Source organism: Zootermopsis nevadensis, unplaced genomic scaffold (genome assembly GCF_977971745.1).
Source record: "Zootermopsis nevadensis isolate Lab colony 2312 unplaced genomic scaffold, Znev_1.0 Znev_ptg000024l, whole genome shotgun sequence".
NCBI classification, from domain to species: domain Eukaryota; kingdom Metazoa; phylum Arthropoda; class Insecta; order Blattodea; family Termopsidae; genus Zootermopsis; species Zootermopsis nevadensis.
In genome coordinates, this window is record NW_028259156.1 from 2,353,103 (window position 1) to 2,372,221 (window position 19,119).

Below are 19,119 nucleotides of genomic sequence, written 5' to 3' on the forward strand. Positions count from 1 at the left end.
AATCAAACAAAAATATGCATAAAATGTATCGCCCCTATTGGGTATTTCTAACATTACCATGATTACAAGACAGTCATGGCTGAGGGATGTGGTAGAAGAATGATGAAAATGGTGTTTTATTTTACTGTTTATACGCATTCAGAATCTCACTGAAAGAAAATAAACATGTCTGAAAGTAGTGATTCTGAGGAATTTTATGATGCTGAAGATTTGACACCTTATCGCTGTTCAAGGTAATAGATTGTCATTGCTTCTCTGCTTGTTCACCAGTTATAAAATTATTTGGGTTCTTGATGTTGTTTTAAACGGCTAGGCAGCCAGCAGTACCTTTAGTTTTTGCAAATGTAGTATGTTGTACGTACATTAATAATTGTAATATAAAATTATGATGATGTACAAAATAGCGTTTCAGTAAATTGGTGTGAAGTGTGACTTAACCTCCCTTTTTTTTTATTAATAAGTATAATATTTGTATTTTGGGCTATTCCTTACAGGAAAAACAAATCAGGCAAGGAAGTGTTAGTAATTTCAAGAACGCAATCAGATGAAAGTGTATCACTCAAAGGTAATGAAGCAGAAGTAAAACCAGGTCTGGAAGTTGATGGTACTGAACTTCCAGAATTTCCCCAGGAGTGCTTTGTACCTGTCTTTGACAAAAATGAAACTGTTGTAAGTAACGACATTCAGTTTTTCGATAAATTCTTCCTTATTTCATATGCATCATAAGTAACTAACTCCATATAGCAGAACACATTGGAAACTGATAATGGCTTAGTTAGTCAAGAAATTCCTGGCCTTTTATGGAATCTGAAGGTTCACTACTGTGTTCACAGGAGGCTGCTGTAGGTCCATATTCTAACTCACATGAATGTAGTCTACATCCTCCTACCCTGTCCTTAAACTCCGTTTTAATATTATCATCCTATCTGCACCTGGGTATTTTTAATGGCTTCTTCCACTCAGGCTATCCCCAAAGTGTGTTAGATGCTCCACACCTTACTTGCTTTGATTAGATCATTCTGTTATTTGGTGAAGATTAAAAACTATCTGTATTTTCTTTACATTGTGTTAGAAGTAATAAGATCCTATGAAAGCATATCAGCAATATAAATCTATGTAGAACAGTGAGAAAAACAAAATATTCATATTCACTAGATACTTACACAGGTGACCTGATGAAATTGCACAACATTAATGTCTACTTTGGGCATATGAAGTTTATTTCTTTACATGCTTAATTAAGAATTACATATTTTCATGGATTTTTATTAAATAGAGATATTTAAGTATTGTACTCCTTGCGCTGATGTGTTATGATGCCATGTGGTAAGTAAATACCGGTGTTTTGAAGAAACATACCATCTCCTTCATCTTTAGGGATGAAGTCCGAACAGTACCACAACCCAGAAGAACAGTATCAACATTTTCACTACTGTGAGAACTTCACACCTCACATACTAAATATTCTTATAAACATATACATTACTGCATCATAGAACACCTTCAGAACATAGTAAATTTTAGATTTATTTATAGTTACTAGCTGGGATGTTGTTTTAACATACTCATCCATCTAACTTGTCATTGAATGTAGGTTTTATGTAGAGTTACTAACCCTAACACAAAACATTTTAACTGTTCTAACACATCTATTAACGGTTGTGAAGCTATGTTGATATGACTCTCTTATCAACAATTGAAACTATAATATTATCTGAAGAAGACTGTCTTCTGAGATCTTGTCTATAATTTTGTGATTTTTGTAATATATTTGAATAGTCCTGTGGAAACAGGGCTGTGGAGTCGGTAAAAATGTACCTAACTCTGACCCAGTCCTCGATATAAAGTCTTAAGAACAATTTCTATACCGTGTGAGCCGCCGGCGGCTTCACGCTCAGGGATATTGAAGGACGCGTTGAGCCACATGGTGTGGGAATAATGCTTTGTAACTTTGGCTCCAGTAACTTAACTATACAAACTGTCTACAAATCAACTGATTTTTGCAATAACCATTAGACGTATATTTAAATATAGGTTACAAATCTAAAAAGTAGCCTGATGATTAACGTGGTGGTGATGAAATCTCTTGTGGTGCCATTTACCACTTTAGTAGGTTTACAATTATTAATACATATTGAGCTTTTATGAAGGAGTCGGAGTCGGAGGTTTTAGTACCGACTCCACAGCCTGTGTGGAAGTTCCATCAATATCACTTATTATTATTTATTATAATTTGGAATTTCAACTATTATTTTTTGCAGGATGTGGAAAAGAAAATTTCTGGAAACCATGGTCGTCGTCGTTTTCAGGAGCTTCGACAGAGAATGCAAACAGAGGATGAAGATGTAGGACTAAACAACTCTTCTCCTCCTGATAGTCAGACTTCATCAGTTGAAGGAGTGTTTGCAGTCCCAAGCAAGACTTCACATCCGTTCCGTATTATTGAGCATGATGCTGTAAGTCTTCAGAGCATGACATCGCTTGGCCGCGTGGGTAGGATTCTGGGAGGTTCTGTGGATAATACAGGTGAAGTGTTAATTGCCTTTTTTTGATGTTTGATGTTACGTGGGTACTGGCTTTATAGTAATCTGCCTCAGGGAGCTCCTATAGTTAATGTTACTTTGTCGATATCACTTAACATAGCCACGTTCTGATGACATTTTGTATGTATGATTACTTTAACAAACTGTTTCAGCTGCACAGGTTATGTAGCATTTATATCAGAAGAGGATGATGTATTGTTTGTAGATAAAGGTTCAAAAGAGATGTTCTTGATGTGTTTGATAGTTCCACTCTGGATGTAGCATGAAAAGACTTGCAGATGACCATGAAGTACCTTCGTCAGAATAGCCTGAAACTGTTTTCAGATATAGACCATGTACCTCTGAATTCAAGTCCAGAGAATCACTGCTATACCACTCTCCTGCTAAAAGTAATGATTATGCTGATAGCACTCGTGTGTTGTATTTGGGATGTCCTGGGTTCAGTTCATGCTCTAGAGCAGTGGTCCCCAACACGGTGCCCACGGGCGCCAAGGCTTTTTTTTGGATGCCCGCGTTGTTACGGAAAGAGATTATACTGAATAATGAAGGCCATTCAACCATGAACATTATAAAATCCATGACAAGATGCAGGTACCGTTAAGTGGGAGGGGGGGATAGTAGTTTAATTTAAAGAAAATAAACAATGTAAAAATGTTATAACAAATATAATATTCTAGAAGTGGACATAAGTCCAGGGGAGTCATGTCCAACATTGTAAACAGAAATCAACGAACTAATAAATGACAGAAAGGGGAGTGAATCTGAATATTTGCACACTCGTTCAGTGATCATTCTTGTAGGAGTGATATTTTTTCAGAAAAGAATCATAATGTTAAAACATATCTCTATTATTATTGTAATTAAAATAATTTTTTTTTTGGTATTTAAATGCATTGTAGATTGTGTTCCAACATTAGTGTGTTGTCTTGTATATTTCAACTCCTAATATAGTTTATTTATTTTCAGCTGGCACTATTGGTCGTGATAGTCTGACATTACCACCAGCTGTGTTACCTACCGCATCGGGTGGAAAAGACGATGATTCATTACCAGAAACTTTGTCGTTAACGTCACAGAGTTCACATAACTTATCTACTGATTCTTCTGCAGCTGCGACTCAGAGATGTTTTAGCATTGACAGGGCAGAAACATCAAAAGATTCCCTATCAGTCCAAAAAGTTGAAGAGTCGCAGACATCACGTGTGACTGTCCCACTGCAAGATCAAGATGTCAGAGCAAACATGAAGCATACAAACAATACTAATAATATTAATGGGATAAGTTTTGATGGCAGCGTAGAGTCGTCTGTTACAGTTCCAATTGCGCCTCCAAGACGTAAGAAGAGGAAACCTCAGACACCAAGAAGTCTCACTGTGAGCAATATTCCCTTCTCTTGTGTATTAATATGTTGTTGGCTCCACTAACAGTTCAGTTACAATAATTCTTGATTATAAGTCTGCGTAGCATTCATACAATGTTTATGTTCCCCAGCCGCCACCTTCAGAAGAAGCTTATCCGCAGTCGTCACCTCTTCCAAGTCCAGCCAGCACAATTGAGTCTTTGACCCGGGAATTTGAACATTCATTAGACATTAGGTCTGCAACCAAAGGACAGTATGTGGTGAAGCCACAAGTGAGTGATTCCTTTTGCTTGGGTACCGTATTTTCGTTCATATTGGAATCCGTGAAAGTTGATGACATGCTAGTTCTATTCTCCGAGTTTCTGAAAAGCAGTTAATGCCATTTTCATTTAATGAATAAAATGTCACACTCTTTTTTGAAGATGTAGCAATGAAAAGGGTTTCCATTATGAAATACAGGCGACTCTCGGTTTACGAACGAGTTCCGTTCCAAGACGTTGTTCGTTATGTGTATCTTGCATTCCTGAGCTTTTACGATACGTGTCATATACGTTAGCAGCCATTTTAAAGCATTAAAACCATGTACTAATTATCATATAATAATTTTCTGATAATTATTGTAATAAATACATTTTTTAAAAGTTTATTTATTTAAGTCGTACAATTATGTTCACTATACGTTTGGTATTTCGTTTTATAAGGAACTGTATCTATGGGCGACTTTAAAAATTTTTGAGTGAATTGTGACGTCGTTATAGCGAATGTTCGTAAACCGAGAGTTGCCTGTAATTTCCTTTGTATCTGCTGTTTTACTGTGTACAGTTCTGCATAATTTTATCTTTTTTATCAGCTCCTGTGCTTCAGTTCCTGCGGTGAATAATCTTTGCTATTGTAAGGTTCAAGTGTTAAGAAAGCTATAAAGTAGTAAATGGAAAAAAATCTTCTTCTTCTTCTATGGCTCTCTGGTCCGTATTCGGTCCATGGCCTCCTCAATTCACCTCTTCCATTCGGTCTGTTAGGTCCGTCTGTCCGAGGCTTTGATCGAGGTTTCGAAACATCTTCCTTTTTACAGCACAAGGTTGTTAGCCTTTCGACCAACCCCAACCTGGAGGACCAGGGTACCTGTCTTAGTCTGACCTCTGCCCCTCGACCAATCTGGCTAGGGAGGCCCTACCAGTAGCTCTTGGGGTCACTGAGGTATTCAAGCCCCACCACCACGACAAGGTGCAGGTACCATTAAGTGGGGAAATTATATTATAATTCAGCATTATCAGACATTGCAGTGAAGTGATTAGCACTTGTTCCGTATTTGGAAGGTCATGGGTTCACGTGTCAGCCCAGAGACCAGGTAGCATGACTTGTCTTGGTTTCTGTTGGCCCATTACAACCCCTGATATATATGAATCTCAAAGCAATTAGTTCTCTTGAGAATAGGCCGTTAAACAAGACTGATGCTTCGTACCTGAAACAATGGTCTGATTAAGCTGTAAGGCTTCAATTTGTAATATTTTAAAATATTTCTTTAATATTTGTGACATTATGTGATATCTGTAGTCTAGCGCTGAGGTATGCTTAGGCCATACCATAACGAAGGTTATTAATTGCCATCTTCTCACATCTGAGTTCAAAGTTTGTTCCCAGTGCAGTCTGTATGGCATTTGTGGTGAAAAAGTCGTACAGATTTCTCTCCGGTTCCTGCGGTTTTCCCGTATCGATATCATTCCGCTTCTTCTCGATATTCTGTCGTGAAAGGTATAATGGATTGCGAGGATCATGTTTTAGAAATGCGTTTACTTAAAATTGGAGTACGTATTTCCTCTCTTTTTGTTAATGTGATTGTGTCTCGGCTGTCTTCTTGTGACCCTCTAGTTTTCGAGTTAGACCACGTGGCCAAATTGAGATCATGTACATCAAGGCAGGAATAGATGGTCTTTAAATTTAGTATAATTATTTCTTATTTTATTTTTCTAATTTATGAAATTGTCTCTTTTTCAGAATCTGCACGGAAACTTGTTATATGCTGTGATCAATATAATTCAGTTTGAAGATTTCTGTCTTCTGGGTTGTTGCGCTGTTTAGTCTGGTTGATGTTAACGAACGTTTCAGAGGTCATACTGCCTCCGTCATCAGAGTATGAAGATTTCTGTCTTCTGGGTTGTTGCGCTGTGTAGTCTGGTCGATGTTAACCAACGTTTCAGAGGTCATACTGCCTCCGTCATCAGGGCGATGAACATCGACCAGACTACACAGCACAACAACCCAGAGGACAGAAACCTTCATACTCACCGCTGTGAAAACCTCAAATCTTACATAATTCAGTTTACTTGTCTCGGCTCCACGTGCATTATTTAAATAAGAATAGATTTCTGTAATGTGAGAATGTCATCAACTTTCACTTTCTGTGTAGCACTTTCTTTGTTGGTTTCTGTGTTAATGATTATCATCTGTTTGTTGGACTCCTTTTATTCCTATGCTTTAGTAGGCAATGTACTGAAGTTCTTCACATTTTGGTTTTAATATGCATCATTTCTTTCTTTTAGGCTAATTTGATTTCTTATTTTTTATTTACTGACTCGTGTAGGCTTATTTATGATTCATTATGTCATGTTATAAAACCATGTACTGAGTGTGAATTCACGATGAAACTTGTGGTTTTATCCATTAGGTTTTTATGGAAGATTTTCGTAGAAGTTGCTATAGGTGATAGAGCATATGTGTTATATGATGTGTTCAGAATGAAGGGAGGATCTTGTAGAAATATCGTGTGTCCGAGAATTGTGTGAACTGTAATTCTTATTATCAGAACTTCGGAACACAAAACTCACTGACATAGTTTTGTAAAATTTGATTGGTAGGAGACAGACTATGCTACATATATACTATCAGATGTTTGTTCTTTTTTTGTCTGTGGCGTAACAGCTCCAGAGAGCCAAAGCCGACTAGCTTGACTGCTGGCCTCACATTCACATGCCTCAGCACAGGTGAACGATCATCCAACCAGATATAGTGTGACGTGTGGTCAGCACGACGAACCCCCAGCCATTGCTAGCTTTCCTGACAAGGATGTTTGTTCTTATTCATGAGAATTAACATATTTGTTTCTTTGTGCATAGAAGATAATTAGTTGATTGATTTCTGGTAATGTGTTTTTAACTGCGGAGTCTGTTGATGCTGTAATTTTACATTTATTAGGTAAAGCTGCCCCACTACAAGCCATGGAGGGTGTTCTTGACCTTGGTACTAAATTGTGGGGGGTGGTCAGTGTCACAGTTGAGCTTTACCCCTGGGGAAAAATCCCGCACCGTTGGATAGGAGGCTGGGCGAGCCTCAGAGCTGGTCTTGATGCAGAGGCTAGAAGATAATTCCATTGCCCCTTCTGGGATCAAACAATATACTGACTGAACTACCTCAGCTCACATTCTTACATTTGTGCAATGATTAAGTGTACTAAATGGTTGAGCTCCAGTTAACAGTCTTTCTACCCCACATTTTAATGCTGCTATGTTTGGTTCCGCTTGGAAGTTATATTAAAATACAATAATAAGGCTTTGTAGAATAACTTTACAGGGACAGATTCATCTGAAAATATATATCGGTTCGATACATTTATGATGCATACATGTTTTTAACATACCAGTTGTCATCTTTTTTTAAAATGCACTCACGTTTTATAAACAGGACGAAGACCGCGCAAAAGCCGAAGGGCCTTCTTCTGAAGAGGTAGAGCGTTTAGAAAGATTTAAGGCTGAATTTCTAAGTGCTAATTCAAGTCAGGCTTCTGGAAGTCCAGTGGGATCCATCACTAGTAATAGCATTGGTCGATCCAGTCTGGCGATCCGAAAGAAAGGGCTGAGCCCAAGAGGTTCAAGAGAGAGGAGACGATCAGCTGGCGATGAGCAAGGAATGATGTCACAGCTAAATATGTTTGTGAGGACAAGAACTGACTCTGGAAAACAACTGAGTGATCTGGTAAGATAAATAATCTGTGATAAGTTTAAATGTTGGTCTCAAAACTTATGCAATCTTAGGGTTTGGAATTTATTGTTTCATCAAGAAATGTAAGCCTTCACTGCACACCGGATTACAACACTTGGTGATTTTCTGAAATTAGAAGTGGCTGTTTTTGGTTGGTTTGGAGGGAGTGGTCGTGACGTAGCACGTAATTAATTACGCTGCAACCGTTAACAGGAATATTTTGGAAATGTATTTACTTTTGTTAATTGAACTTAATCCTAAGTATGAGGTAGATTTCGTACTAATGTTGGTGTTACCTTGCGTGTGTATAGTCAAAGTTGTGTTGTGGTTGAAACATGCAGCTTCGGGGAATCAAATCCTAAGAATTGGCTTAGTTTTGAATTGCAAGACAGAAACACCGCACTCTAATAGTGTACCAGTAAGGTCCAATATAATGATTCCTCAGTTCTCCTGATCTAACTCCAAATGACTTTGTCCTCAAGTGTTGTGTTGGACGATGTTTGTGGGGGGGGGGACACCCCCCCCCCCTCACTCACTGCCAGAACTTTGCCATTTCATTAAAGCCACATTTAATGATTCACTGCTATGACCTCTGTCTTCTTGGCAGTGGTGACCATGTGAAAAACAAATGAAACATCACCACTCTTTGTGTATATTGTAATCCTTTCAGGGTCCGCAGCGGCCGCGCGTTCTGAGGCGTGTGCCGCTTGGTCGCTGGGACCGTGGGTTCGAATCCCACTCAAGCCATGGATGTTTGTCCGCGTTGTCCTGTGTCGTGCTGTCCTGTGCACAGGTAGAGGCCTTGCGACGGGCCGATCCCTCGTCCAAGGAGTCCTACCGAATGTCTATAGATCAAGCCAATGAAAAGTTGGGACCCGCAGTGCTCAGGCACTTGAAGAACGGGTCGTTCCCAGTATCCCAGTAATCCTTCCACATCTAGATATGCTTTTTTCCCCTCTCCAATACATATTTTGGATGAGACACTGCGTTCTGTGTCACTACTGTATTGTGAGTGTCATCTAAAAATTGTCTTACTAAGGAGTAATTTATTCTAAATCAGAGGAAATGTGAAGATTATGTTTCTGGCCTTAAGTCTGAAAGTGTTAATTACAGACTACTTTAATAGGACTAGCATAACTTGCTTTTTTTCATAGTCTTCAAAAGTTAACAGTATTTTTTTTGAGAATGAGTATTAAGGTCAAGAAATTTTGTCTTACTTTAGGTCTTTTGTTCTATGAGGTCCTCATGCTCATTTAATGTTGTTCTCTTTATTTAAGAAAGTTTCTTTGCAGGAAATATTGGAACAAGTGACAGTTCTTAATCTGGATACAGGAGAGCGTGTTCCGCTAAGTATTGCCGAGGACAAATTACCTCAGTGCATCAACCCACTCTCTTTACATATTATGCGACTCACATCTGAGTATGTGAGCAATCCAAGCTTAGAAAAGGGAAAAGAATCAGATGAGGAGAGCATGGATAGTAAGAAGTTAGAGGTACCGACCGGTGAGGACGTTGATGTTAATAAAATTAGTCGTGCAGCACAACTGAAAAAGATGTTTGGCTCAAAATTGAAGAAGACGATGAACAAGGCAAAATCAATCGCTCAGGAGGTGTCACATGCTCGGCACAAAGAAGACATTATGGATATCGTGGATGACGTTTATCCGGAGGAGCAATATATTAAGCTGAAAGCGTCTGGAAGTCATAAGGGCCCTTACGAATTTGATAGCCTACAGCATGTTCAAGATCTTGGTGGAGAGCATGTCGGCCCAGTTTGGTGCATGAAATTTTCGTCTTGCGGACGGCTCCTGGCCACAGCCGGCCAAGATCGAGTCCTACGTGTGTGGGTAGTGCGAAATGCCTTTACCTACTTCCAGGTAATTATGGGATTATATATTCAGCTTTATAAACTTCCTTGTTTGATAAAGTTGCCCGAGTTTTTAAATTTTGACACATTCCATGAATTATTGCAATATATGATGACTACAGTAGACTTGGATGTAGGGTGATTCCCCTTCGCACTGGAAAGTTCTAAGAAAAATAATAATATTACTTGTACAGGTAAAATTCTTAGGTAGGAACAGGACTTTTAATATAAGCTTGTTTGGGTCTGCAGAATGCTTCTCTGGTAAAACTTGCATCACATAGTTAAGTGTTTATGTATTCTTTCATCGCCACGCATTGGCCCAGAAATACCGTATTTCCTTAATACACAATTGTTAATAAGTTCCTGATAACACGGTAACTAGCAATTTAAATTTTGCATCATTTACTATTTACAAAATGGAAATCCGTATCTCGTTAGCCTCCCTTGCTTATGCGGTGTCTTGGTCACATCATGTGAGTTAATAAACTTTGTTAATTGCTGCTACTGGGATACTGTGGGTCCCAACTTTTCAAAGGCTTCATTTATAGACATTCGGTAGGACTCCTTGGACGAGGGATCGGCCCGTAGCAAGGCCTCTACCTGTACACAGGATAGCACAACACAGAAAGACGCGGACAAACATCCATGGCTTGAGTGGGATTCAAACCCACGGTCCCAGCGACCAAGCGGCACAAGGCCCACTCCTCAGACCGCGCGGCCACTGCTGACCCCGATTGCTACTACAGTTATTGCAAACAGTTAAAACGTAGAAGTTTTAAAACTAATTACGTTAATTATGCACAAGTTTTCAATAGGAGCATTTACGTGAAAAACCGCACTTCAAAATATTTCATAACAATTTAATGATACCCACAAAGGATCACTACACATCCGTATATTAAATTAAATTTAGTAACTGTGGCACATAACGAAACTCGTGAACCTGTGGATGATTGATTTCGCCCTTCTTTTTCATTCATGATTCTGTTTGGTCGAGCAATTGCAAAGACGTAAATATAGATTCAGGTCTAATTTTGTGGTACTATTAACAGATTGCCGTGGAATTTCAATAAACTAAAGAAGAAGAATCCTAAATTAGGATTATTCTTCTTCTTGAGTACTTCGGTGGCCCCAAGAGCTACTGGTAGGGCCTCCGTAGCCAGATTGTTCGAGAGGGAGAGGTCAGACTAAGACAGGTATCCTGGTCCTCCTGGTTGGGGGTTGGTCACAAGGCTAAGAACCTTGAACCATAAAAAGGAAGATGTTTCGAAACCTCGATCAAAGCCTCGGACAGACGGATCTAACAGACCGAATGGAAGAGGTGAATTGAGGGAGGCCATGGACCGAATACGGACCGGAGAGCCATAGAAGAAGAAGAATCCTAATTTACAACCTGCTCACTAGTTGATAGGCAAGGATGAATGTTGTCCTAGGTCTGGAAAACACTTGACAACCCCCGGTATTATATTTGTATTCACCTTCCACATTCTCATATTTGATAGCGTAGATTCATTTTAAAACTTTGTGTTATGTGCGTAGGCTTTGTGCTGTGTAAAATGAGAATCAATTTTATTCTTCTCAGGACATGCGAACTAAATATAATGCAGAGAAGGTTTCCCCGACACCATCTCAAGAATCGTTGGTCTCGCAACACTCGGCGGAAGATCCGAATGCCGCGTTTGCTGATTTAAAAAGTGATGACCGAAGTCCATTTATGCCAAAGCCGTTCTGCACTTACACCGGTCACACGTCTGATCTGTTAGACGTGTCGTGGTCGAAGAATTATTTTGTTTTGTCGTCATCGATGGACAAGACTGTGAGGCTGTGGCATATATCAAGGAAAGAGTGTCTCTGCTGCTTCCAGCACATTGATTTTGTGACGGCCATCGCGTTTCATCCTCGGGATGATCGCTACTTTCTGAGCGGGTCTCTGGATGGGAAATTACGTCTCTGGAACATTCCCGACAAGAAGGTGGCTGTATGGAATGAGGTGGATGGTCAGACTAAACTCATCACTGCAGCCAATTTCTGCCAGAATGGTAAGTTCGCAGTTTTGGGATCGTACGACGGTCGTTGCATCTTCTACAACACCGATCAACTCAAGTACCACACGCAGATACACGTCCGGTCAACGAGGGGGAAGAATTCGACCGGTCGTAAGATCAGCGGGATTGAACCGATGCCAGGTGAAGATAAGATACTCGTCACTTCGAACGACAGCCGCATTCGATTGTATGACCTCCGTGACCTCAATCTTTCATGCAAGTACAAAGGGTATGTGAATGTGAGCAGTCAGATAAAAGCGAGCTTTAGTCACGATGGTAAATATATTATTAGTGGGTCCGAAAATCAGTGCATCTACATCTGGAAGACGCATCACGATTATTCAAAATTCTCGTCGGTTCGCCGGGACAGAAATGATTTCTGGGAAGGGATCAAAGCGCACAATGCTGTGGTCACGTGCGCCGTGTTTGCTCCGAATCCGGATAATATCATCCGACAGATCGAGGAGCGCGAAGGAACCGCGGATGCCAGCCAGAATTTGCGAGTGGAAGATCCCGTCGTGGCTCAACGTACCAAGGGCTGCGGGGGTTACGTTCTGATCAGTGCCGACTTCAACGGGTGCATCAAAGTTTTCCTCAATAAAACAAAACCAAAACACAGCTCGTTGCCAGCCTCGGCTTTGGCCTAGGCATTTAATGGATTTTTTCATTGCGGGCCTGTTATAAAATGGGACTGATTTTGGTGAATATGTACGACCCATTTGATTATGGGCGTTTAACTTTATATGCTGTACATAGATTTCTACAGGGTGATTCAAAAGTTTAGGGCCAAACTGAAGGAGGGTATAGAGGGACTCAGAGAGAAAAACTTTGGAATAGGAACCCATGTCCTCCGAAGTTATCCTGAGTCAGTCGGGGCCATTGAAGGCGGGGACGTCTGATAACATTCCGCTAAAATAATATTCTCGTACTAGCTTAATTTTGTTTTTTATTAATGTACAAGGATTACATTAGCAATCTTACAAACCAGTTTTACAACAGGTGTTCAAAGCGGCGTCCGCCACGTTCAACGCAGGCATTGCATCGGCGAACGAAACTCTGGCGCACCCTTTCAAATACCCCAGGAGTCTCAAGGACCACGTCAGATGCAGCAAGTATTCTGGCCAAATTTGTTCTGGGTCGTCCGCCGGAGTCTTGTAAACGAGGCTCTTGACTTGCCCCCAAAAGTAGTAATCGAGAGGTGTCGAGTCTGAGGAGGACATGGATTCCTATACGCTCATTCAGTTTGGTCCTAACTTTTGAATCAACCTGTATAGAAACAATGCAAGTTAGACACGTTTATTTTATGAAACAGAATTTGTATTTGTTTAGCTTTGAAGTATGCTCAAATAATAAACTTACTGCTGTCAAAATTTAATGTGTGTCGTCAGATATTAAACTGATTTTTGGGCTGTACGAAAATGTTATATTGTTCTTCTTTTTTCGTTGTTCAAAAATATATTTTCAGAACAAAATAAGTCATTCAGCGGATGAATGCGGAGGAAATTTTATATTCGATATTACGATATTAGGTTTATTTTTATATTAACTTTTTCAAAATGGCATGTAATCTGAAATGAGTCTCGTAGAAGTGGAGGATGCGATGTCGTACGTCATACAGAATGTAATCTGGTATTGAATAAAATATATTGAATGTGATGAATTATCAGTAATGTATCGACAGGCCATCGGTATGGAAAATGCTTTAATAACGCGTTTCTAAGAAAGGTAAGACATAAGAGATTACGCGTTATTAATGAGATATTAATATTAATCACGAATTAAAGTTTGAATATTTATATAAATATTATCTCAGCTTAAAGTTCTGATAACACATTTCTAGAGAATGTTTATAAATTATTAAAAACAGAGTTCTTGAATTTACAGGGAATCCCGAGTTATGTCTTTAATTTTATTGTATGAACTATTTATTTATCGCGTAATTTTATCGCTAAGATTCTGTATAAAGATCAGTGTTGGTGAAATCGAAGCCTGTGAAATACCATTAATCTCGCTTGCGAGAAATATCGTTTGTGTATAGTGTATATGGTAACAGGATTATATAAAGTGTTTTGCGTTTGTTACGACGACTGAAGTCATGTTGCACGAGTGCTGTTAAGATATTTTTGTGAATCATACTCGCCGATAACTGATTGGGATTAGTTCATTTTACAAACTTTTTGTGCCCATAAAAAAAATTCTTTTAATAATTCACTTACCATCGCTACTGTGATACTTTCACAAATCCTGTTTTTAAAAATTTTCTGACAGGCGTATTACATCTCGCAAGACACAGACATGTATACAGATTTGAAAATATATATGTTAGTTAATATATCCGTGTTTAATTTTGTAAAATATGAAAATTTGAAATAAATAAATAAATATGTATCATCTGTATATGAATAAAAATGTAACATGCTGACTTACCAAAACTGTATAACACCAAAATGCAATTTAAGGAATAAAAGTGTTATTCCGAGTTGTTGTGTGTTTCTTCATATGAAGAGAATTAGGTTGGATCACAGTTTTAAACAGTATTTGGGTACTTTGGATTACGATGGATTTTAAAGCTCTGAAAATATTAACCTAAGATTAAGTTACAAGAACCAGTGATGCCAATACACAAACCAGGTGCTTGAAAAAACCAAATGAAGGAGTATAATATGAGTAGAGCAAGGTAAGAAATTCAGCCTAAGAGCTGCTTGTTTCTAAATTGTGTAATCATGGTTACAAAAGATTAAAAATATATAAACGTGGTTTATGATAATTCCCTGATTTCTTTTCAACTTAAAAGACTTTGTCCTACCATTCTACCCCGACACCGACTAATTTAAAGCTATAAATAAATACACGGGAGGGTAGTTCTAAGTTTCGCGTGTAATATTTTGATTGTTCGCAGTGAAATTATATTTCTATAAATTCTACAAAATATTTGATATTTTATGCAGGAAAGGCAGATTGTTTTATTTGCTGGTAACCAAGTGTTTCGGGTGTTATAACGCCTACGTCTAACTGTCGAGAAAATTTGACCAGCGGGGAGAAGGACTTATCACTTTAGTTTCATTACGACGGAAAAGGAAACTTGATAAACGTTGAAGCAAAACTGGAGTGAGGATATTCTATACATAGCACGTCTCTCACACTACCAACATCGACAACCTAATTTTACCCACAGTTGATCAATTTCGTTATTTCTTTTTCCCTCCAGAAAATAAAATTTTGAAGGCCTCGAACGTGATCACATTTATTAATTACACAAGGCTGTAGACGGGAAACTAGTTCAAATTAACCAATTTATTAATTGACCAATAATTGTTTAATTTTTATTAATCTGAATATTTTATGAAATTCAATGTGGGTTTGTAGCTGATGACATATTCGAATTTAGGCTCTACAACGGTGATAATGTCGATGTTGGACTTCTGAGTAACAACACCGTGTCGACGTTTAGGTGGATACCAACGTTTTGAAGGAAAATACTGCCTCTATTTTCAGGGCTAAAGACGGAGAGAGTATATTCATCCGAAGCGTTGGTAGATACGACGTTATCACTCAGAAGTCCAACATCGACGTTGCAGTGTTAGACTACAGAGAAGCTGTAACTAGGGATTGGACCGACACGGGCGTTGAGCATTACATTCTACGTTATTATCTGCAGAACTCCATAATTATCTGCTTGAAAGCGAAGACTCCGCCCTCTCTTGAATCCTCATACCATATCCTCAGTGCATCAAGTACACACGTCGGCAGCATGTCGCCACTGTTTCTCCTTACCACCGTCATCGTTTTCCTGGGATTCTCATCCTTTGGACATCCGACCAAGAGGCGAGAAGATAAAACCAAGTGTCCCCATGTGAGGGCCATAAGAAACTTCGATCTTCACGAGGTAACAGTATGAATACTATTTTTCAGAAGAAAATATTAAGAGATACTAAAAAATTTTGCGGTTAGTGTGTTATATACTTATGGTACATAACTTACAAGAGTTTGAAATCAAAACTGACCACGAAAATACTTGGGTCTAGAAATTAAGAAATAATTGGTTAATGAGAGGATGTTTCATGGTGCTTCAATTATAATAGTCACGTCGAGAAGATTACAGCGAAATTTTAATTTTAATGTTTATAAGTATGTGGTGATAACAACTTTACGAAAAAATACTTTAAACATTTACGTGTTGATAAAATATTTAAAAATTAGTTGAAGCATCTATTTTATTGAGGATGGAGTACCTTACAATTGAATTTTACGATATTAAAATGTACCTACTAACTAACTAACTAACTAACTAAATGGTTTACGGAACCCGAAGGTTCATCACCGAATTAACCAAAGCCCTCCACCGGACCCTGTCCTGGGCCAACAAAATCCAGTCTCCTTCGACTCCTATCTCCCATAGATCCCGCCTGAGATTATCCTCCCATCTACGTCTAGGTCTCCCCAGCGGTCTCTTCCCCTCAGGCTTCCCAAATAGTGGACCCAACCAACCAGATGGCTTACGGAACCCGAAGGTTCATCACCGAAATAACCAAAGCCCTCCACCGGACCCTGTCCTGGGCCAACAAAATCCAGTCTCCTTCAACTCCCATCTCCCATAGATACCGCCTGAGATTTGTATGGGAAATAATCGAACATCAAGGACGATGAGGTTTGCAACATCAATATCAAAACCGCGTTGAGAAATGCATATCCTATTTTAAAAATACACGTTTCTGCTCCGGTTAGTTTGTAAATCCTTACGGTTCTTGAGAACGCTGACTAGCCTTATGTTGTTGCTGACAGTTGTTGGGGTCATGGTTCGTAGTTCAATACTACGCCAGTTCTGAGGAGGCGCTGTCGTATGGCTGCATGAGACCCGTATTCTCCGTGTCTCCGGACCGCCTTCAGGTCTCTATGAATTTCACATACACTTTCACAGACGACCCCGCTTCTGAACTTCTGTACGGCAACATCACGTGGGAGATCCCAGAACCCAACAGACCGTCTCACTGGGTCCATGCTGAAGACACGTGTAAGTCAACATTAACTTTGATTTCAATAAGATTTGATATCAGTTGACGATATAAAATAAAAACACTTGAGGATAAGAATCCCCAAATATCCTCGCTCTGTTTTGGTATATTTATAGTCATTCTTGTAAAATAAGATCTATATTAGATGCTACTAATGTAGTTGGTCTATAAATATGAACAAGGAAAAGTGCGTACGTAAACAATTCTTATCACTAGACTGTAGGATGAATCATAATATAAAGAGAGTAATAATAAATCCTTCTAAATACCAGATGATCGTCATATTTATAAGACTACAAGGAGAGGAGATTGAGGAAGACTAAATAATCATTAAAAAGTTAATTTTTACATCAGACAACTTTAATTAGGACACGGCCATATCTTTCCACTGCCCTCTGTGTCATTTCTGGGATACTGGGAACGGGGGTCCCCACTTTTCGTTGGCTCGATCTATAGACATTCGTTAGGACTCCTTGGATGAGGGATCGGCCCGTCGCAAGGCCTATACCTGTACACAGGACAACATCCATGGGTTGAGTGGGATTCGAACCCACGGTCCCAGCTGCCACTGGGGACCCCTGTCTCATTTGACCAGACACAATCAACACCATTTAACGTTATATAAATATGGTAGTTTCGGGAACTTTTCACAAACCTGGGGGGGGGGGGCACGTTTGTTTAAATGTTGTGACATTTTTTTTTAAATTCTCCTAAATTAGATTTACTTTCGCAGATATAATAACATATCACTCAATATATGTCTTTGAGGTGTTGACTGATTTTTCTTGAATAGTCTTTCAATATACGATCTCAATTTCCGTTTTATTTTTGCTATTTGTGTGCATTTTTCTAAGTGTCCGTCATTAATACGCGTCTTAGATTTTGATTTGAAATTATTCATTACGCTCACAGCGGTAATCACTGCCAGACACTGACGAAATTAACACAACACGTGTTCTGATATTATATAAATTCTTTTCATCATGCATTTTTGCTTAGTATTACAAAAATTCTCGCTGGCCACACAGAAAACAACGACCTGCGACCCACGGTTTTATGATCTCTATTGTAATCAACACAGCGTACTCTTAAGATGGCTGTCTTCTGGGTTGTAGCGCCATAGCTTAGGGACGTTTCGTATAAACTTACTGCTTCCATCATCAGGGAGATCCCACGGCTGTCTTCTGGGTTGTGGCGCCGTGTAGTCTGGTCGATGTTTACCAACGTTTCGGAGGTCCTTGATGCAACCATCTTCAGGCCAACCCAGAAGACAGCCATCTTTTGCATTCACAACCTTTAAATCCAAAAATCGCGTGTTTTAACTGTTTACAGACGAAGGGGTGTACAACACGTACGTCCTAGACTCAGACTACAAGTCCTGGGCTCTGCTCCTGCACTGTGCAGAGAAGTCTAAGAGTCCCAGGTACCTGTCTAGTTTCATCATGAGCCGACAACCGATTCTGGCATCGAACGTGGTGACGTACCTCAGAGAGAAGTTGCCACGCTACGACATTGACCTCGCATATATGTTCCCAATGGTACAGACCAACTGCTCTGTCGGTAATCGACAACCAGGTCTTGATCGTGATACTGTCAGGAACATCTTGAAACAGTCGAGAAAACATCCTATGAAGCTGTAATGATTCAGACGAATCTGACGACGAAGACAAATTTCCTGAGAATTAAATATTGTAAGATTTTTTTCAACATGGAATTTTCACATTAAAATTTAAAAATTATTGGCATGTAATGTTGTGTTGTAATTAAGTTGCATTTCAAAATAAATATTTCTTGTCAGAGATATTTAACAACTGGTTAGTCATACGTCAAGTCTTTTAATTCCGATCGAATTATTAGCAACCTTCAGATTACATAAAATACAGTGAATTTATTTGGTTACTCACTGACCATTTAGTTTGTCAAGAATAACTATTTTTGTGAAGTTAGAATGTAATGATATTTCATTACTTTACTTTTACCGATAACCCCACATTAAAATATGTGTCATGATAAATTTCAAAGACCTTTGGATCAACAAAATATTCATTTTTGACTTCGATAAATCGATGTAAACCTCCCAATGAATTCTGAATGGATGCGTTCAATTCATTTGGCAAACACAATTCGCAAAGTAACGGTAAACAATATTATTCATTTAACCATTCTTTGGCAATTTTATAGTTGATTGATTACTGACAATTAACCTGTGACCAGAGAAGCAACTTCATGCTCAGCTGGGTGCAGTTATGCGTCATCGAATTATTGGCAAACAGTAGACAATGCCGACGTTCAGGCACGCAAAGAAATTACTAACATT

General features: G+C 39.0%; 2 protein-coding genes and 1 long non-coding RNA gene across 3 annotated transcripts; 2 read left to right on the top strand and 1 right to left on the bottom strand.

The window, feature by feature from the left end:
• Nucleotides 1–52: 52 nt before the first annotated feature.
• Nucleotides 53–14,269, top strand: LOC110835944 (WD repeat-containing protein 44). Its single transcript, XM_022076678.2, has 8 exons — nucleotides 53–233; nucleotides 495–669; nucleotides 2,262–2,526; nucleotides 3,510–3,916; nucleotides 4,035–4,175; nucleotides 7,582–7,872; nucleotides 9,171–9,755; nucleotides 11,328–14,269. The coding sequence occupies exons 1-8, from the start codon at nucleotides 166–168 to the stop codon at nucleotides 12,435–12,437; spliced, it is 3,042 nt and encodes a 1,013-aa protein (XP_021932370.2). The 5' UTR covers nucleotides 53–165; the 3' UTR covers nucleotides 12,438–14,269.
• On the bottom strand, nucleotides 12,906–14,925 carry LOC110835947 (uncharacterized). The gene is made up of 2 exons (XR_002545100.2): nucleotides 14,218–14,925; nucleotides 12,906–13,056 (listed from the first exon to the last, which is right to left on the bottom strand). It is a non-coding gene; the product is annotated as an uncharacterized LOC110835947 (long non-coding RNA).
• A 387-nt stretch (nucleotides 14,926–15,312) lies between these two features.
• Nucleotides 15,313–18,605, top strand: Karl (lipocalin/cytosolic fatty acid-binding protein Karl). The gene is made up of 3 exons (XM_022076695.2): nucleotides 15,313–15,676; nucleotides 16,573–16,801; nucleotides 18,135–18,605. Exons 1-3 carry the CDS (start codon nucleotides 15,542–15,544, stop codon nucleotides 18,440–18,442), a joined length of 672 nt encoding a protein of 223 aa, XP_021932387.1. The 5' UTR covers nucleotides 15,313–15,541; the 3' UTR covers nucleotides 18,443–18,605.
• Nucleotides 18,606–19,119: the final 514 nt, after the last annotated feature.

Coding starts and splice junctions, on each gene's coding strand:
- Karl (XM_022076695.2), top strand. CDS start 15,542: ATGTCGCCACTGTTTCTCCTTACCACCGTCATCGTTTTCCTGGGATTC. Junction 15,677..16,572: donor GAAACTTCGATCTTCACGAG/GTAACAGTATGA, acceptor TGTTGCTGACAG/TTGTTGGGGTCATGGTTCGT. Junction 16,802..18,134: donor GGTCCATGCTGAAGACACGT/GTAAGTCAACAT, acceptor AACTGTTTACAG/ACGAAGGGGTGTACAACACG.
- LOC110835944 (XM_022076678.2), top strand. CDS start 166: ATGTCTGAAAGTAGTGATTCTGAGGAATTTTATGATGCTGAAGATTTG. Junction 234..494: donor ACACCTTATCGCTGTTCAAG/GTAATAGATTGT, acceptor TATTCCTTACAG/GAAAAACAAATCAGGCAAGG. Junction 3,917..4,034: donor AGACACCAAGAAGTCTCACT/GTGAGCAATATT, acceptor TATGTTCCCCAG/CCGCCACCTTCAGAAGAAGC.